This window comes from Naegleria fowleri (assembly GCF_008403515.1).
Source record: "Naegleria fowleri strain ATCC 30894 chromosome Unknown tig28, whole genome shotgun sequence".
NCBI classification, from domain to species: domain Eukaryota; phylum Heterolobosea; class Eutetramitea; order Acrasida; family Naegleriidae; genus Naegleria; species Naegleria fowleri.
This window is the reverse complement of record NW_025407960.1, coordinates 226,546-246,078: the sequence shown is the minus strand read 5'-3', so window position 1 is coordinate 246,078 and position 19,533 is coordinate 226,546. Positions and strand designations below refer to the sequence as shown.

The window sequence follows — 19,533 nt, the reverse complement described above, 5'->3', positions numbered from 1 at the left end:
CCACTAATGGAAAAGACGATGATGCAAAGGGAGCTGAATATTGAGATCAGACGGATCGATTTTTCAATGATGAGCAAGAATAATCGCAATAAATTTTGCTGTGTGTGTTAAATTCAATAATCATCAATTTACATGCTATCCATACTTTGCCAACTTTCAATACTGCATCGTTTCCAAAAACTACCACACATCAAGCAAGACATTGAAAATCTCTTGCTCCATGAAAATATTGGCGAAGGATCTAGTTGTGTGACTCTATTACACAACCTGCATACTTTGAGAGCAACATTCAGCTTCTTTGGATCAATAATCCTTTCAGGTCGCTCAACAACGGGCGTGACCTTCGTAATAGAATCTACTTGTTTCTTGTGAGGGAGAATGTCAATAAATTCTGGATGGTACAGAAAACCTTTCATCATGGGAGATAGATCCAAAATTTCTAAATGTTGTTGTGTGGAATAATTGGAAAGTGCCTCATCATAGCTTGACTTGTTCACATCGGCCAAGATTTTAGCACATTCTTCAATAATGATAGGATTGATGTGATCTACTTTGTAAATTTCAGTTTTTTTAAGCGTCTCTGTTGAACCTAAAAGTTTCCCAAAGAAATTGACAGCATGAGAAATTGTGTGTTTGCTTAGTAAGAGAATTTGATGTTCCTGTTTTAGCTTTGGAATGAGTGATAACACAACCATAGAAACAATCACAAGTTCTTTCAATAATGGTAAAAAGTTTTGAGATTTTAAACTTCCAATCTGTGAACGAAAATATGTGAATCAGTGAAATGGAAAGTGAATTGCAAAGTACGAGTGGTACATGGTTGATAAGATATATAAAACATTACAAGCACACACGTGCGAGAAAATATAATATCATCCTTCAATCTCTTCTCTTATCAACAAGAGACGACTACTTACCAAAAAAAAGACAGATAAACTCAGCTCTCCTCTCGTCTTGGTTTTTCCCTCATTGATCAGATCCGTCATACACTTCTTAATAAATAAGAGCAATCGTATGGTCCAATTGGCTGTACAAATGAATGAAAGTGCATCGTCAATGTTCAACTTGGAAGACGTTTCTTCACAATATTTCAAAATGGCTTCAAAGGTATCTGGGCGATTTTGAGCATGAAGAACGCCTAGAGAAGCAATACTCTTTTCAGATCTCAATATATGTAAAATACTATTACAATAGGTAATTGATTGTGAAACTAGGCCAAGCGCTCGCTTCTCCGCATTCGGAAGCATTCTGGTGCAGAATGATCATACCAGCATCAAAATGACTCAATTGCTTAATCAGACATAGTAGCTACTTACGAGTTAATAAATAGTGCAAATGTATCATGTTGGAATTGCCAAAAATGGATATTGCTTAGTGTCAAATTATTCACAGCTTTAGCAAAAGAATCCGCAAGCTCCTCAATTTCTGAATTTGTGAACTGATTTCGAATGGAAGCAAGTAAATCCCACTTGTCAAATCCATTGAGCATGGAACATTCCATCATTTTGCGATAGCTTTCAATAGAGATTTTCTTCATGGTGAATAGTTTGACTCTCATTTGTGAATCCAAAACAGCGAGTATTGTGGAGTTAGGCGATATGCAAGCGTCCAATATTTCTGGTTTGTTCGTCACAATTATACCACTGTTGTTGGTAACGGTTTCTTGCATTTTTCTCTTCTTTCGAGAAGGAGCAAGAGATCCATCTTTCAGTAGCTCTCTACTTGCTCCATCCAAGAAAATGTTCGAAATTTCATCATGGAATGTATATTCATTCGAAGAAAGGTCATATATGTAAAAAGTAATTCTTCTATTTCTGTTGATAAACATTAAATATTGTCCATCCACAGATGTTTTAAATGAGATGGAGTCTCCTTCAGGCATGTCAAAACTTTGATGTTCTTTCCAAATCATACCACTTAGAGAATTCCTTAATTCTTCAGAAATAGGAATTACCTTTGATATTGAAAAGGTATGCTCTTTTTGACAAAATGTTTTGAATTTGTTATTTCTCGTTTTAACCATTAATCTGTCCATGAAAGGAATAAAGTACAGTCCATCAACCAAATTATCTAGCACAAACACTGAACGTGAGATAAACTTCAAGTTGAATGGAAGGGTAGCATCTACATTTCTACCAACCTCAATCCCAAAATAGGATATGTGAACAGCAGAGCTGTCTCGTTCACTGCAAGCGACACATATTTGACCGTTATTTAGAATAGTAAAATCTGCACTAGTGACACAATCTAGATTCAGTTGAATTGTAGAGGTGACCCATCGTGCCTTAGCATGGTCAAAAAAGTATAACAACACTCTCCCATGACTCGTAATTACAATAAATGCTCTACTTCCATGGGCTAAGCCAGTCGCCACACTTGTTTTGAATTGATATCTATTTTCGAGGAGTTCTCCGTCTCCCTCAGTGTCAAATAATCGTTCCGAAGGTGGATGTATTGTAAAAATCCGAATGGAATCACACCATTTACAGCACAATACGTTTTCACTGTAAAAGGTTTTTCTCAGTACAAAATCATTAATGCAATGATCTCCACTTTTCCATAATGAGATGGTATTGTACGAATCATTTGTTAAGAGTAGTGGAATTCCTTCGTTGGCTTGCCATGAACATCCCGAAATATTATCATACATGTGATTGGATGGAATTGTTTCAATTTTTGTCGGTTCATTCGGATCCATGATAAACATCTTATTTTGAAATGTATAGACCAACATGTTTAACTTGTTGAAAGATATCAATCCGACAGGCCTATAATCATTCAATTCATTGCCATCCTCAGATAAATCCATCATGTTGTTGTTTGATGGCGTTGTTGTTGTATTAAAACCATCGTCCACACTATTGATTTCTCCAACTACTTGTTGTTGTGGATTCTCCAATGATGATGATGCTGGAGGAAGGACACTAGTATCGGCACTTGCCGTTCCATCATCAAGAGCCGTCGTAGAATTATTCTTTGAGTGAGAAGGATCCACGTCGTCATTGGATGAATCCATCACGGGCGAGGATGATGAAGGCATTTTTTCACTCTAAAAAAGGTGAGTGCTAAAAAGCTTTACCACGACAAAGAAATCTAATTAATAAAAATCGTTTCAGTAATAACAGATCCAATGAAGATGAGAAACTATCTTTCGCCATGAATTTGTGCACATGTATCAGATCCTAAAGATACTACTGTCAAATAATTGGATTTCGTTCAAACCTTTGTTTGCAAATTTAGATTTTTTTTTCGAATCAACAAAAAAAAATGGCTCTTGCATTTCTTAACTTGAAATCTTTTCACCCTCTCAACAAACAAAATCAGAGGAAGAAATGGATTGTGGAGCAACAGTATTTGGCAAAGAAGAAGAAAGAGGAACAAAGAAGGAAAGAATTAGAACAAGAGCAAGAATTATATAAAGATGATCAAATTACTACAGCGGATAAGGCTTCTCGGAAAGGAAACAAGAAAATCGAGAATAATGTTGTTTGGAAACAAACAACGGAATTGCAATCCGAGATGAAGAGAAGGAAGCAAATGCTAAAACAAAAAATTGTAAATACCGATGATCAACAACAAGTAACAACAAACAAACAATCCGAAAATAATAATCAGCCGTTAGAGTTTGTACCATCCTCTTCAACAAAGAAGCCAGCGTCATCAGCGACCTCTGCTGCTGTTTCTACAACAACTCCTACTGAATTCTCTGATTTTGTTAGAGGTTCGGACTCTCAACCCAAGAAGAAATCCCGAAGAGGAGCAAGAAAACGCGGAAACAATCATCATGACGATACAACTTCAATCAGTCATGGAAATGTAAAATCGGTGGCCTTTCTCTATCAATTACCTCCTGGTCTGAAAGATTCACTGGAGAGAGAAAAGAAGCAGAAGGAACGAGAAGAACAAGAACGAAAAGAAAGAGAGGAACGAAATAGAAACATTATTCGAACAAAAGCTGCCCATGGCTCCGCTGAAGGACTAAACTCAATTCAAGACTTTATGAAAATTGAAACAAAAAAGAGTAATGAAAATGTACAAGAGACAGTCGAAACTCCTCAGAATACTCTTCCTGTCAATGATGACAGTAATAATGAAGAGCCAAAAACAGAAAAGAAGTACATTCCTAAAGACCAATTATCTGATGTTGAAAAATTCCCCTTCCTCAAACACGCTCCAACAGAAGGAGCCTATACAGAATTTGTAAAAGTGAAACACAAGCCGTTTGGTATTGAATTAAGGAATGTAAAATGTACAAAGTGTGGACAATTTGGACATACCAATATTGACAGAGAATGTCCATTGTTTGGAATTAGTAGAGTGGATTCTGATATTGTAGCTAGGGAAGATCCACTTCTTCAAATGCAACAATCAAATGTTGACTTTATGACTACCGACACTGACCTGCCCAATAATGATGATGTTTTCGAAGATTACTTTACCAAGGACGATACAAGTCCAGAAGAAATTTATGAAGTCTTGGTGACCATGTCTAAAGAGGATAAGAAAAAGCTTTTCAAAAAGTACAAGAAGTTGAAATCGAAACTGAAGAAGAGAAGGAAGAAGGCAGAGGAGGAGACAGCAACGTCCTCCACTAAAAAAGCCAAACTGAAATAAACCAATAAATTGTTTTGAAATGAACTGGAATTCCAAGCTAACACAGATTTTATGTTTTAGCGCGTACCAAATCGTTGTCAGGCCTTCAGATTTGTACAAAATTTACAAAAATTCATACACAACAAAAACCATCCTTCTTAAAACACAAGAGCAAAAACAATGATAACTCCAGCAAGAACAATCAGGCAAATGATGGTAATCAGTATACGCCTCTTCCACACTGACCTATGTTTGATCTTGGTGTGATACGTATGAATGATACTATCAATAATTCGTCTAATACCATTCCAAAGACTTGAAAGAGGTTGGAAATTTTCCTTCATGCTCATCAAATAGGCCTTTAGAGAGGAGGAAGTAGAGGCAGCCTGACTTGAGGCAGAAGCCACATTACTCATCACCTGAGTAGCATGCTCAATATCCTTCTTAAACTTGAACAGAGAACCCAACTTTGTAAATGGATAAATTATAGCAGAATAAATAAGGGTGGCAACCCCAGCAATGAAGCTAAATAGTAACTTGAAAAATGTCACCGGGTAACTTAGAGCAGTTGACAAGGCATAAAATAAATCAACGAACATGTCAACAATCTCTGAGGATACCATTCCAATAAATTGTACAGGAATTTTGAATGCAGTGTAAATACCCGTTCCTATCAGCGATAAAAATCGTGAAATTCCAGCAACCAATAAATAAAGTCCATTAAATAGTGGATATAGTACATGGTGATACAATTGAATGAAGGGATAAATAAGACCATTGAGAAGTATCACAAAACCATCCGCTAGTGGTTTGAATACATTCGTAATGGCATGAGATATTGTTACAATAAGCTTCCACAACGGTGTGAAAATTGAAAGCAGAGGAGCAAATAGTGAGAAGAATATTTGTGCCGCCTCCCAAACCTTAGAAAACACTAGAGGTATCAATAGCATGATTTTGTTCTTAATAATTGGCTCCAAAAACGAGGCAACAGGACCAAATATTGCTCTCAATGCACCTCCAACAATTGGTAAATTCTTATACAAATCATAAAATCCCCAAATTAAACTGATAATGATATAAATATTTACAAGGGTCGTAATCACTCCTCGAATTTGATGATTATAAAAAATTGGAATACCATATCGGTTGACAATAGTGGCCCATGTAGGAAGACCAACAATGGCAAGTTTCAATAAACGTTTGTCTGAAGATAAGAGAGCTCCATCCATGTACTTGGCACTATCTTCCTTACTGAGGTAGAGGAAGAAAAAGTTCGATCTCATGGAGGTTGGAGCGTCTGTAGGAATTCTGTTCACCTCAATCACCACAATATCATCCGATAAGGGAGAATGTTGAAACTCGAGTCCTGTAATATCATCAAAGGCAATGACGAGTTTCTCCTGAACTTTGTGTTCATCAATGTTCTCATAGGAAAAGGTTATTTTCTTCTTATAGATATCAATTTGTACCCGAATCATGTGCGTTGATGTTTTTTGCCAACCATTAATGAACCAATCACAGGTCGTGAGCCTCACTGCATTGAATTCATATTGTCCCACATTCTGAATGTCTGAAGTGTTGGTGAGAGAGAGTTTGTTTCGTATTTCTCGTGAATCATCAAACCGATAAGGTCCACTCTCTGGCAACTGCCCAGTCTGATATCGGGTATGTCTGAATCGTTTCATATGATCTTCATGTTTGAACATGAAACTGTATTGATGAGGGAGAGGAGAGTGTTGATCTACTACTACTGGTGGTGGTGGATGCATTGAAGTAGTAGTGGTGTTGTTGTTGCTGGAAAGGTGAGTGAGAGTGGAGGTTTTGGTGAGTCTTCCTCCGGGAGTGGCAGCCATGAGTTTTCTCTTGGTGGCCACACTAAAGGAAGGTGAATTGGAGGAAGAGTTTGATGAAATACTTGATCGTCTCCTATGCAGTAGGAGTGGAGAGGCCATGGATGGGTGCATATTCTCTCTCAATGATGATAATGCTAATGAGGATGGGGATGACGAATGGTGAGCCTTAATAGGAGACAGATTTAATTTCGTTGGAAGGCCATTATTATCATTATCATCATCGAAGTCTTGATCGCGGTCAGTAAGAGCAATTTGATCATGTGTTGTCATGCCGTGAATGTTTTTGTTCTTCTTGTTGGTTGGCAATGATAAGGGAGTGAAGAGTATGGTTTCATCGTCCTCTTCATCATCATTCTCTTCACCTCCTCTGTTATTGTTGTTCATGTGTGAATGTAGGGATGATGGGCTCATCATGAATGCCTCTTCTTGATCCGAGTATTCAGACGATTGTGAATGATTATCATCGTTTTCTCCTCCGGGATCATCATGCACTCCACCCATTCGATCGGAGATGGTGCTACCATCTGTAGTGGATGCGCTATCGTCCTCTCTTTCCGATGAATGTAATAAGGAAATATTTGCATGATATCTACTGTGACGGCCAAGTTGGTGGTAGTGATGCTGAGAATGATGTGGTCGGTTTGAAATTTCATTATAATTTGAATCATCGTTAGGTGTTGAGGTTGTTGACGGTTGTTGTGGTTGATGAAATGTTGCACTATTTTCTTCATGTTGTCGATGATTTCGTGAAGCAGCTTGTTGATGATGGTTGGTTGTTTCTGAAGTCATAGCAGTCGAAGTAGTTGTTGATGTAACATTGGAAGGAGAGGCCTCTTGTTCACCGTGATTGGCTTCGCTTCCTCTCCATCGTCTTCTCAAATGATTAAACAGTGAAGGAATCATCATGGAAGAGTATAATAAACTAGTACTTGATGCTACTGCTGAAACATTTGCAGAATTTGGTGTTTCCATATGAATATGTATATATTTACAAATAAATAATATTCAAAAGACACACAATATTATTCCTCTAAAGTTCTAATCCGAGCTGGGTCCAATGATTTGAATATTTCAGTTTGATTTTTTGATGTGTGTTTTGAAAAAGTAGTTGGTGTGCGTAAACATGTAGCACACTATTCTTTCGAAATAGATCCAAATTTAACAAGAAAGAAATGCAACCCGATCGTGCGTTGAATGACACAACAATGATGATGATGAAAATCTCGTTATCAGATGTTACGTGTTTCTTTTTTTTGAAGGTTCTAAATAAAAACGTTTGGAAACTTCTTAAACCAAGAAAACACGAATCGGCGCAAAAGAATCTTCAAACCATGAGGACATCATTTGCAACGATTCTCCCTTGTCGTGATTTTTGCACTACAGGCCTCCTCTTTCACAATGCGCTTTACCTCGTTTATCAAAATGACAAGAGGTGAAAAACCATTATCGAATAACACTCATCTTGTAAGGTTTATTCAAAAGACAGCCTCCAAGAATTCTCATTGCTACGTAAAAAGTCAACGAGCAAACCTGAAAGCAATGATTTATTGACCAGTTGTACCAGGATCCATTCATCATGTCGTTCAATAATTATTGAAGTAATTTTTCATTCAAAAATTCTTTGATTTCATCAATTTTCCAGTGGCTCACTAAATGCGATTCTTCTGAACCGTCTTTTCTTTTCATTGTTAATGTGGGCATAATTCCTTGACGTTGTGCAACTTGTAAATTTCTAAACTTTTTAGCATCATTATTCATAAACCCTTCAATTTCAGGGAAAGATCTAATATTACAATAACACATGTAGAGTGTTCCACTAACAAACTCTTTTTCTGTACTATTTGCTAGTTCTCCTTTTTCTTGATTTGTCAGTGCATCTTGGCAACAATGGTTACAATTTTCAATTATTTTCTTCTCACTTAAAAAGAGAGAAAATTCTTTACACGTTGAACAACTCAATTCCGATGATTTAAAACCCAATTCTTCACATTGTTGTGGTGTTAGTGAATGTACATGTTGAGAATAAAATAAAATCATGGTTATGATCATCATTCCGATCCAAGACATCGAGAGCCTTGTGGATCGGACGGAACATCTTTGCAGTGAAGCAATTTTCATTTTTTTTTCGCTTGTTAAACTGCTGGTTGAACATTTTCATACCTGTTGTGTTCATCATCTTGGAAAAATTCATGATTATTGAAAGAGCGAACCAACCTTCCAGCTCTGCGAAATCCAGAATGCGTCATCGCCCATACAGTCCTTTTCTTCTTAAACTTGAAACTGTGGATGGAAAGAACCTCCTCGTCCGCATCAAAAAAAATGAGTGAACCCGAGAAGAAGAAAACCAAAACACCAGCAGCCAACAACAACACCAAACCTCTTCCGAAGAATGAAGAATTGGAACAAATCAGAAAAACACTCCTTCTCTCTTTGGTTCCATCCATGAATGATAAGAGTGAAATTTATAACACTAAACAAATTATTTCATTAGCCGATAAAAATTCAAACAAAATTCGAGAGGGTGATATGGTGGTTTTCTTCATTAACCATGATATTATGAAAGCGGAAGTGATTAAAAAGGGACATACTTTTGATTGTCGGTTTGGTTCCTTTTTACATGAGAATATCATTGGAAAACCTTTCGGTTCTAAAATATATAGTCATGTCGATAAACGTCCTCGTAAAAAGGATGACGACTCGACTACCGACACCAAAAGACCCTTTGTCTACGTTCTCAAACCAACTCCTCATTTGTGGACACTTGTTTTAAAGCACAGAACTCAAATTTTATATCATGCAGATATCAGTTTGATTTTAACACATTTCCGACTACGCCCAGGTAGCATTGTTATTGAAGCTGGAACTGGTAGTGGTTCTCTTTCGACAAGTATTTCTAGGTCAATTATGCCAAACGGTCAATTATTCACTTTTGAATATCACAAGGAAAGATTTTTGCAGGCTGTCAATGAGTTTAGGTCCAATGGACTCTACAATATTACCATCACCAATGGTGACGTTTGCCTCAATGGATTCAATCCCAATGAAACAACATTACATATTATTTTGAGCGATACTTTGAGACCAAAACATGAAGCCTCACTTATTCTTGGCCAGGATAAGACAGAAACTGTGGACGCTGTTTTCCTTGATTTACCAAAGCCTTGGCTATGCATTCCTAATGTTTTCAGACTTCTCAAAGTTGGAGGTAAATTCTGTGGTTTCAGTCCATGCATTGAACAAATTCAAGAGACTGCAAATGCCTTGAGAGAATTTGATTTTGTTGAAATCAAAACAGTGGAATGTTTGGTGAAGGAGTATATGAGTTCTGTTGTGGATATGACATCGGTGGATCACTATTTCACAAAGAAAGATCAATCAAGTTCAACTGCTGAACCTAGCGATAATAATGGCACAGGAGAAGGCTCTTCATCATCTTCAACTACTCCTTCATCTTCAGGAACAATGCGAAAACTCTTCACTGCCGTTCCAGAAATGAAAGGTCACACTGGATATTTGATTTTTGCCACTAAATTTCATTTGAAAGAATAATTATTATAGGATCATTGATGTGTCCACATGACACACACACTCATTTTGATTCACCTCAAGACCTTTCAAAACAATTTCTCATCATCAGAATAATAATAATAATAATAAACGTCTGTCGTCATCGTTCTCCCACACAAAGAATTCCACTGAAGGGAATGTCTTCTCCTTCCCAGCAGAACCAACAGCTTTCGTCTCCAACGTTGATTTCAAAAAAAAATTCAACACCACCACCAACATGTCTGATACTGAAGATAACACCCAAGAAGGAGCACAAGAATTCGCCAAGGAAGAGGAATGCAAGGCTCAATTTACTCCATTGGTGAACAAGGACGAACTTCCTACTCGTGATGTTCATATTAAAATTGAAGATGAGGAGGAAATTTATCAAGTGTAAGTGGATTCAAAGAATTATTGTTGTTGTTCTAAATTTATTCAATATGAATATGTAATAACATGATGATGATGATTGTGCCGATGATCTTTTGGATTGTTTTTACAATCATCGCCGACATGATGATCATTGTTTAAATTATTTTCATAATGATGTCCACAACAATACGTAAATTTTGCTCATTATGCGGCAACGCTTGGTCAATATTAAATATTGCACGATGCGATACCAAACCCTTGATGTTAATATTTCATGTTGTTGTGGATATCACAAAATATACTCATTACGGATGCAACTATCCATACAATTTATTATTATGGAATGTCTACTAATTATTGAATCACTTTAAACAGTCGTGCCAAGCTCTTCAGATTCGATAACGATTCAAGTGAATGGAAAGAACGTGGTGTTGGTATTATGAAATTCCTTCAACACAAGACCGATAAACATAAAGTGAGAGCTTTGATGAGAAGAGACAAGACTTTGACAATTTGTGCCAACCATTTGATCATTCCAGAGATGAAGTTGACTCAAAATGTTGGTAGCGACAAGGCCTGGGTCTATTCATCACCAGCTGATTTTGCTGACGATGAAGCCAAGTCTGAAATTTTTGCTATTCGTTTCAGAGACACTGAAAGTAAGTACTTTTGAATTTAATGATTTTTGTGTTCGAATGGGTTACTGGGTAACATTCTTGTTGTGTGCTTTTTGCAATCATCATTATGACCTCTTCATGAAATTATCACAGCCGCTCAAGAATTCAAGAAAAAATTCGAAGAAGCTCAAGCTTTTGCCAAACGAGAAAATACCTCAGATAAACCAAGCGAGGAAAAGAAGGAATAAACAACTTTAAAGCTTTGTAAATAATTCTGTTGTGTCTGTTGACCAATTTATGGAATGCCATCTTTTATTCTTGATGGTCGACATAATTTATATCAACTTTACGAAATTAAGAGTGACACACTTGCGAGTTTGTTGGACATGGTACATTAATTTCGCAAAGTCTTTCGAACAACGAGTCGAATGTTGCGGAGGAGAATGTCGCGAGCACCATTGTGATCTCAATCTATTTGATTGCCACAACGAGAACAGTGGTATGTTTTGGAGTGACCTATACGTCGATCTTTTATTCTTGATGATCGGTTTGTTGAAAGTAAGGCTGTTGGGTAAGAAATTGCTTGAACTCTTGCACGACACGAGTGTTGATTGAGTTGAGGAGTCCATTCTCAAAACCTTTCGGATAGATTTTTCGTGGAGATTGCAGAGGTTGTGCTTGATTAAGGTTCGCGGTCGAATTGGTAACATCCTCCTCGTCACACAAAAGAAAATTGTCTGTATTGCTTCCAGCAGCAGTTTCCTTTGGTTTGGAATTGTTTTTGGGAGAGGTGAGGGGTGGTGACAACAATGTGCCGGACTTGCTTGCCCATTCATCTATGAAAATTTGCTCCTGTTGAACAGAAGCAATCACAAGTCTCTTACACAATTCCACAACACTCTCTTCGCCAAAGACGCAGCTTAAAGGATGTTGATATAATGAAGCTGAAACTTGATCCGTATTAATCGGTGGAGGTTGATAGTGATGAGCAGCAAAAGACGGGACTGTTCCATGTGCCATTATAATTCCTCCACCTCCCAGTATGGAGGGACTACCAATTTGTGAAGAAGGTTGTTGAGAACGAGAAGTGTTGGACGTCAGGATTGAGGCCGCACCACTGCCCACCGATGAGCTACTGCTTTGACTCTGAGCTTGTTTTCTCTTTTGTGAGTTGACTTTTCTCTGGCTATTCGTCGCTCCTCCTGAAGAGCTCGTTCCAGATTTTGTTTGCTTCTCCAAAACTCGACACAAATCAGGACAGCCGTCATAATTCTTACAACCCTGACAACGACACTTATCTGTACATCGTTTGTTATTCTGAAAGCATTCACAATATCGTTTCAAACATCCAGTCTTTTTACAATTACAGCCTTTTTGTGTCGATGATGAGACAGAAGAAATGGTACCATCAGAACCTTTCCTTCGTTTGGTATCACTTTGAGTGGCACTTGTCATTGAGCTCATTGGTTTGGTGGGAGTTGTTGTTTCATCTGCCACCGAGTCATCAATTTCAATCTTGTGTGTGTCATCGTCTTCTTCATCATCGTCGTCATTATTAGTAATGTTTCGGGCAGTGTGGACGGATGTGGATGTTTTTCGCTTCTTCTCGGAAGGAGTGTTTGAGCTCATTGTTGTTGAGGGTGGTAATCCAGTAAGGAAATGTGATGGTGGAATGGAGGTGTGAATCGTCGTGGCAGTAAAGGGAGTTGTTGTGAGGAGAGAGGGCAATGAGGAGGAAGCTGAGAGAGGTACAGAAGATGAAGAGGAAATGGTAAAAGGATGAATACCACCACCACCACCGCTGCCACTACTACTACTCGCCATGGATGAGGACAGATTGGAAGAAATATGAATTGATCCTCTATTGTTGATGTTATTATTATTGTTGTTGAGAGTACTCATGGATGGATGATGTTGGGATGGAGGATTCAAAAGAAAGGAGGTCAAGCCTATGGAAGGAGGATTGAAAGAATTATGGCCGTTCGGATGATGTTGCTGAAGAAAAGATGATAAGCCTTGTTGTTGTTGTTGGGATGATGAATTTCCTGTGGCATCACCGCCAACACTACTCGAGGATGGGTGTTGTAAGAGACCTCTGGTGTTTTGGGACATTAAACGCGTATGTAAATTCAGGAGGTGATGGTGTTAAATGAATATGAATTTAAAATTGTTCTGAAAATGTTCTTCCGAGCGTTCCGTTGATGATGATGGTGGTGATTATCACAAATTCCAAATGAAACAATCTTTTCTGATAATAATAATAATACCAATAATCACAAATCCATGAAGACTTGATTCACAATGTCTACGCTCGTCCTCAACAACTGTTAATTGTGAATACGGTGATGATGATAACACTCAACGAAAGCTTGTTGTTAACTCCGTTCTTCCAAATAATCAATCGTCACGACGACTCGACAATTTTTTGTTTTTTCAATTCATTCGGTTTGAAATGGCGGGAAATGAACGAACAGTCTGTTCTTTCAAAAAATATGAAAATCATCAAACGACCTGGCCAACAAAATCCTGCCTCAGAGGCTGAAGCCAAAATGATGAACAAAGCAATACCATTGAGAAAGACATCATGGAGGTTCTTGTTTATTGTTTTAGTGAGTTTGGGAAGTGTGTTTGCAGGAGCTGAAACCGCCCACCGAATATTCAAACCCGATATTACCATCAAACCTGATTTACCATCATTGCGTTCGGAAAAGAAGAGCTCCACGAATTAAAACAACATTACTGTCGTGAATATGGAATTGTTATTTTCAATTATTATTTTTCTCATTCATGAACCTATAATCCTTCTTAATTCACAGCAATTTTGACAAGGAAATATATATTTGGAGAAGAATTTAAGATAAATAGACAATTTAAGAAATGTAATTTGAGAATTTAGATTTGAATAATAATTTATTAAATGATGATGATTGGGATGATTGACAGCGTCAAAAAAAGAACCTAGAGGAATGATGATGATAGGGAAAAACTTAGGAGCCAAAAAGTCTCTAGTTTTTGGAAGACTTTTTGGACGTTTCCGATTGTTGTGAGGATTTGTTGCTCTCAGTAAACGATGAGGATTGGTCATCAAATATACCTCCTTGTGAAAAAATGCTTTCTTGATCTTGAACTGCAAATTGCTCCTCGAATGCTTTCTTCGTACTGTTATATTGTCGATGAAGATGTTGAGCATGTTTGATAAGAGAATTCACTGTTTGTTCCAAGCTCATCGAGAGATGCATGAGTTGTTGTTGTACAGATTCCAATTTCTTGTTATGTTGAGCATAATAATTTAAAGATCTCATAATTTCTTGTCGTTCATGCAGTAAGGATCGTCCTTGAACAATTCCTTGCACCATCTCTTCATGTGATTGATTAATATCTTGCTGAACTTTGTGAATTTCTGTCAGAACTTCTATTATTTCATTATCGGAAGTTGACAGACCATCATCAAAAAATACTAGAGCATCCTCTTTGTTTGCTGATAATAACGTAATATCGCTTGTTACGAGCTTACAATAACTATCACGACAATCGGGTGGTATTTGTGGCATGTTGAAACACCTCTCCATAGCAGCTTTCTCCAAAAGATCAGACTGATGACCAAGTATTAGAATACTTTGGTTTGCAAGCTTTTGGACTGCATCCCGAATTAACCGAGAAATTTCTTTTAAATCTTCCTTGTTAATCGTCGGATCTTTCCCGATTTGATGAATAGCCCATTCCTCAACATGATCATATGCATCGCAAATATTCACATAGGCTACATTGTAAATTTCATCCAAAATTGCTCGTGAAGACTTTCCGAAAAATTGTTGTGAGAATTGTTCCTCATCAGCAGAAGAGGACTGAAACATTTTTTTTAAAAAATTAATTAAAAAATGAAATAACGGTTTTTGGCGCATTTTAATTTAAGTTGCTGAAAGATTTTCATTAATTCACAATTCAATTCTATTCAATCAAATAAACCATTGTCCATATTGAGTCCACTTTTTGATTTCTTGTTGCTTGATGAGCTCGTTAATGTTTTGCTTGGCGATGAAGATTGCAATGTCGTCGAAGATGGAGTAGTGGCCAATAGTGAACTCTGTTTGTAACTTGCCCATGAAGAAGCACTCACATCATACTCCTCTTCATCATGATTGGATGATTTTTGTAAAGTCTTGGTTGGTGTCGAGGATGATGTTGCTGCTGTCGTCAGAGAATTTCCATTGGATGACGTATTGTTACTACTATTACCCTTGATATTCGATTTTGTGAAAAGGAAGAAATATTCTTGTTTGTTGCAATTTTCCAAAATGGAAGGATATTGAACGGTGTGAAGTGTTGCAGCACTCATGAATTTGTTTTCAAAATCAAAAAGAGAAGAGGTTTGTTTTGAAAAGGTGTTGGGATCTGTGTAACCATTCGATGATAATTTGGGAATGATTAAATCTTGTGCAGTCATGGAAGATTCCAATAAAAGAATGGAAATTTGTGGAGTGGAGAGATGTGGACAAACAATTTCACGCAAATCATTGCCTTGTTGGAGAAGATCTTTTTGACCCAAGACACAAACATCTGCTCCTTCCTATTTGAATGTGTGTGACAAGACAAACAACAATATAGATTGATCAAATTATTTCAGTATAATTAATTGTCATCATTCCACAGGTGGTTTTGAACAATATGATAGTAATAAAAATAATATAGATAGTTAGTACAATAACACCATTTGGTTTTCACAGTAAGTGAACATTTGTGAAAAAAAGTATCATGATCTCTCAACTTGCTGTTGTGAAATTCACAATTATTACTTACTCTTGTTTGATGGAATAAATCTTGAATGTTCAATCCAGCTGTTAAATGTTCCTCAAAGAAGAAACTCTCCAAGAAGGAGACGGACATTTTGAGATGGATGGCATGATTCATTGATAAATCTCTCAACTGATTCACATTCTTGGTTTTAAGCTTTTCAGAGCTGATGGATGAAATGAATTGGTTGAAAATTAAAGAGTCCATCAATTTTGCTAACGCTTCGAACATGTGAACAATTAATCGAGAATCCAATAAACTGTTCTTGATTTGATCCATCCAATGCGACATGTTTCGAACAATGACATCGATTTTCACATCTCCAGTAATTTTTCCAAGCAATGGAATGGAATTGGATGGAGTCAACCCGAACATCTTTTCCAAAATTAAAGGTTTTGCTTTGAGAATCATGTAATAAATACATTCAAAGTAGCAATCGTAAGTCAATTGAGCGAGTGAAATTAAAAACTTGTCGACGGATGAATTCGATGACGATTGTTGTGGTTTGGCTTCCATTAATTGTTGTGAATATTTGTAATTCAAGAACACGGGTGGTCTCAATTTAGAAGTGTCTTGATTGGAGAGTGGTGCTGAAAAGTTCTTTTCAATGATATTACTCTTAAGAATGGCTTTCATCTTCTTTTCGTATTCTGGCTCTAGTTTGAGCATGTGAATGAGACGAACCATGACATTCAACCAATAACATGCCTTCTCTAAATCAGTGGAAATGTATGAATTGAATTTGTAATGCAATGTAGAGACCAAATTGATTCCAAAAGTTTCGCTCGATTCCAACCAGTGACACAATGCGTAGAAAATAGGTTTCACAGGAGTTGGAATTTGATGTGTAAAAGTAAAAGCATCGAAACAAAGGATGGATTGATCCAACACGAAACGTTCTTGTCTCTCTTGTTCGATTAATTTTGTTAAATTGGGAGAATTTGTTGTCGTTGAAACTGGTGTAGTTGTCGACAAAGATGTAGTGGTGGTTGTGGACTTGGCATTCTTCAATTCAGCCTTCAAATTTGAAATCTTCTTCTTATAGTCTTCAATTTCTTGATTTTTCTTTGATTCCAATAGATTGAGCTCATTCTCAACCGATTCTTTTTCCTTCTTCAAATCGGAGCATCGTTCACGTAAATCTTCAAGTTGTAAATCGAGAATTGCTTGTTTTTGAGAGGAATTCAATTTTGATTTTTCCAATGTGAAAGAAAGTTCTTGTTGATGTTTCTCTTCTAATTCTTTTAGTTGACGTTTGAGTGTGGTTTCTGTTTCCTCTTTGGATTTGTTAGCTTTCTCGATCTCCTTCTTCAGAGTGGCACATTCAGAAGTGAGCTTCTGAATAGTTTCATCGAGTTTCTTATTCTCATTACGAATCTTTTCGAGATCTTTTGAGGACTCTTGCTGTTTGGATTGTTGCTTCTTGATCTCCTCCAATTCTTTTTCTAGTTTCTGTTTTTCCTTTAAAAGTTTGTCATTATTTTCCTTGATCAAGGATTGCTCTTTTTCTTGAATCTTTTGTTTTTCTGTGATCTCTTGTGAAAGTTTTAAATTTTGTTCTCTCAGTGATTTGGACTCTTGTTGCAATTGCTGAGCTTCCTTTAGTTTGGTATCGAGAGTTTTTCTTGTCTCTTCCAAATCCTTCTCAGTTTTGTTCAACTTTTTAGAAAGATCTTCAAATTGCATTTGTGTATCTTTGGCGGCGCGTTCTGCAGTTTGTTTTTCTCTTGTTAATTGTTGAATGGTTTCATCTAATTTCTTCAGGTCATTGTTCGATTGACCACTCAAAGTTTTGATTTGAATTTCAAGTTTTTCTCGTTCTTGTTTCATGGTATCTGCTTGTTCTGTCATGTTTTTTAAACTATTCTTCATGCTTTGAATTTCCTTTTCCTTCTCAGCCAACACTTTTTGCAAATTTTGGAAGGACGAAGTTTTTTCTGTTTCGAGTTGTGTGATAATTCGTTCTTTTTGTTTCACTTGATTCGTTAGGTCGGTCACTTGTTTTTGTAATTCTTCCACGGATTTGGTGTCCTTGTTAGAGAGTTTCTCTTTTTCAAGAGTTTCAAGTTTCTTCTTGTTGTCAGAAATTTCCTTCTTGTAATTTTCAATTTCGTCTTTAAGTTTAGCAATTGAATTTTCTAAATTCTGTTTGGCGTTTCTTTCATTTTCCAAATCTTGACGTTGTTGACTAATCTTTTGTTTGAGTGATTCATTTTGTTGTCTGAAAACAGTTTCAGTCTCTTCTTTCGTATGCTTGGCCTCTTGGAATAATATATTTAAATTGTTATTTTCTCTCTTAATATTGTCAGCATCGGTTTTGAGCGATGAAATTTCTTCGTACAAATCTTTGATCTTTTTCTTTGCTTCATCTAAAGAAAGCACTTCAAGATTGGGCTGTGTGACAGAGATGACAGGACTCGAATTATTCGAATAGACCTCTCTTTGTCGTGCCGTCACAATTCCAGTGGTCTTTGGCTCATTACTAGCAGTAATGTTAGAGGATTGTATCGAAAGTTTACTTGTCGTGCCGAGCGAAGACTGCACAGAAAGAGTTGACGATTTTGATGACGTAGCTGAACTTTTGTTGAGAGGAGTTTCTGGATTTTCAAGACTTTTCGGAGGCATTGTGACACTTCTTTTGAGAGCTTGACTCTGTTCATAATCTGTGATCAAGTCTCCAAAATCGGAATTTTTTCTGTGAATTTCATTGGCACTTCCTAACACTCTTCTGTATTCATTGAGTTGGAGTTGAATGGATTTTGGTTCTGGACGCGAACTATCCAATTGATGAATGCATCATATGAAGAAGCGAATTAGAGAAAGTTTTTGACAGTTCCATGCACACAACATGTTAATCGAGAAATGAACAGTAAAATTCACGAAACGTTCACTCACAAACAACATGTTAGAGAGATACGAACCTACCCAGTAAATCATCCACTTCTAAATATTGTGTACATCCTAATTCTTTTTCAGCGACTTTAAATGCAAGTTCTAAATTTTTCTTTGGATCGCTGGGTGACAAGGAGGCTGAATATCGGAGTCCACATGTTCAACAACACAAAAATACCAAATTCGGAACAAGATATTTTCACACCAAACGGAATGATGATAAATTGTACACAATAATAAATCACACGTGTCGTAAATAATAGCCATCAATCATGTATCGTTCAGATTGATGATATTCAATTACATTTCAATAATCATATTCTTCACATGTACTGAAAAATAACACTCACCATAATCAATGAGATCAGGCCTAAAGTGATGAATGATGGCACACCAAGCAAGACCGTCAGCAAATGATGGAGATGAAAAAGATTTAATGTCAACGTTATCATAATTTTTAGTGGCATTTTGAGCCCAATACAACAGAGCATTGACTTTGGTTTGTGTGACTTTTGACATTTTTTTCAACGACTCTTTCAATCGCTTTAGAAAAAAACCAAACTTTTTTGGGAAAGTGTTTCAAATTGAAAGCAACACCACCATCATCACTAGGATGGATCCATCAACGATGTAGTGTAGTCTTCCAAGATTTGCAAAATTTATTATTATTTAATTTAAAATTTCAAATTAAAATAAATATTTCATAAAAGAGTCAAAAGAGCATCGCAATCGAGAGATGAAATGAGAACTCATCGATGGAACAACAAAATTGTCAGTTAGAGAGAGAAAAAAAAAGTCTTTTTGTGGAGAGAGCTCACGTGATTGTTACAGAGCAATTCTATATTGATTCCACTCATCATCGGGAG

At 36.8% G+C, this 19,533-nt stretch overlaps 10 protein-coding genes across 10 annotated transcripts; 4 read left to right on the top strand and 6 right to left on the bottom strand.

Moving 5' to 3' along the window:
* Nucleotides 1–128: 128 nt before the first annotated feature.
* FDP41_001919 (uncharacterized protein) lies at nt 129–3,040 on the bottom strand (the record flags this gene model as incomplete). Its single annotated transcript, XM_044705056.1, has 3 exons — nt 129–755; nt 918–1,248; nt 1,317–3,040. 3 exons carry the CDS (start codon nt 3,038–3,040, stop codon nt 129–131), a joined length of 2,682 nt encoding a protein of 893 aa, XP_044563562.1.
* A 227-nt stretch (nt 3,041–3,267) lies between these two features.
* On the top strand, nt 3,268–4,614 carry FDP41_001918 (uncharacterized protein; the record flags this gene model as incomplete). Its single annotated transcript, XM_044705055.1, has 1 exon — nt 3,268–4,614. One exon carries the CDS (start codon nt 3,268–3,270, stop codon nt 4,612–4,614), a length of 1,347 nt encoding a protein of 448 aa, XP_044563561.1.
* A 137-nt stretch (nt 4,615–4,751) lies between these two features.
* FDP41_001917 (uncharacterized protein) lies at nt 4,752–7,421 on the bottom strand (the record flags this gene model as incomplete). The annotated part of the gene is made up of 1 exon (XM_044705054.1): nt 4,752–7,421. One exon carries the CDS (start codon nt 7,419–7,421, stop codon nt 4,752–4,754), a length of 2,670 nt encoding a protein of 889 aa, XP_044563560.1.
* A 618-nt stretch (nt 7,422–8,039) lies between these two features.
* On the bottom strand, nt 8,040–8,567 carry FDP41_001916 (uncharacterized protein; the record flags this gene model as incomplete). The annotated part of the gene is made up of 1 exon (XM_044705053.1): nt 8,040–8,567. The coding sequence occupies one exon, from the start codon at nt 8,565–8,567 to the stop codon at nt 8,040–8,042; it is 528 nt and encodes a 175-aa protein (XP_044563559.1).
* Nucleotides 8,568–8,768: 201 nt separating this feature from the next.
* On the top strand, nt 8,769–9,998 carry FDP41_001915 (uncharacterized protein; the record flags this gene model as incomplete). The annotated part of the gene is made up of 1 exon (XM_044705052.1): nt 8,769–9,998. The coding sequence occupies one exon, from the start codon at nt 8,769–8,771 to the stop codon at nt 9,996–9,998; it is 1,230 nt and encodes a 409-aa protein (XP_044563558.1).
* Nucleotides 9,999–10,233: 235 nt separating this feature from the next.
* Nucleotides 10,234–11,232, top strand: FDP41_001914 (uncharacterized protein; the record flags this gene model as incomplete). Its single annotated transcript, XM_044705051.1, has 3 exons — nt 10,234–10,388; nt 10,743–11,026; nt 11,138–11,232. 3 exons carry the CDS (start codon nt 10,234–10,236, stop codon nt 11,230–11,232), a joined length of 534 nt encoding a protein of 177 aa, XP_044563557.1.
* A 283-nt stretch (nt 11,233–11,515) lies between these two features.
* Nucleotides 11,516–13,096, bottom strand: FDP41_001913 (uncharacterized protein; the record flags this gene model as incomplete). Its single annotated transcript, XM_044705050.1, has 1 exon — nt 11,516–13,096. The coding sequence occupies one exon, from the start codon at nt 13,094–13,096 to the stop codon at nt 11,516–11,518; it is 1,581 nt and encodes a 526-aa protein (XP_044563556.1).
* A 380-nt stretch (nt 13,097–13,476) lies between these two features.
* FDP41_001912 (uncharacterized protein) lies at nt 13,477–13,713 on the top strand (the record flags this gene model as incomplete). Its single annotated transcript, XM_044705049.1, has 1 exon — nt 13,477–13,713. The coding sequence occupies one exon, from the start codon at nt 13,477–13,479 to the stop codon at nt 13,711–13,713; it is 237 nt and encodes a 78-aa protein (XP_044563555.1).
* Nucleotides 13,714–13,989: 276 nt separating this feature from the next.
* On the bottom strand, nt 13,990–14,838 carry FDP41_001911 (uncharacterized protein; the record flags this gene model as incomplete). The annotated part of the gene is made up of 1 exon (XM_044705048.1): nt 13,990–14,838. The coding sequence occupies one exon, from the start codon at nt 14,836–14,838 to the stop codon at nt 13,990–13,992; it is 849 nt and encodes a 282-aa protein (XP_044563554.1).
* A 98-nt stretch (nt 14,839–14,936) lies between these two features.
* On the bottom strand, nt 14,937–19,186 carry FDP41_001910 (uncharacterized protein; the record flags this gene model as incomplete). Its single annotated transcript, XM_044705047.1, has 4 exons — nt 14,937–15,551; nt 15,782–18,551; nt 18,697–18,805; nt 19,018–19,186. The coding sequence occupies 4 exons, from the start codon at nt 19,184–19,186 to the stop codon at nt 14,937–14,939; spliced, it is 3,663 nt and encodes a 1,220-aa protein (XP_044563553.1).
* Between the last annotated feature and the right edge of the window lie 347 nt (nt 19,187–19,533).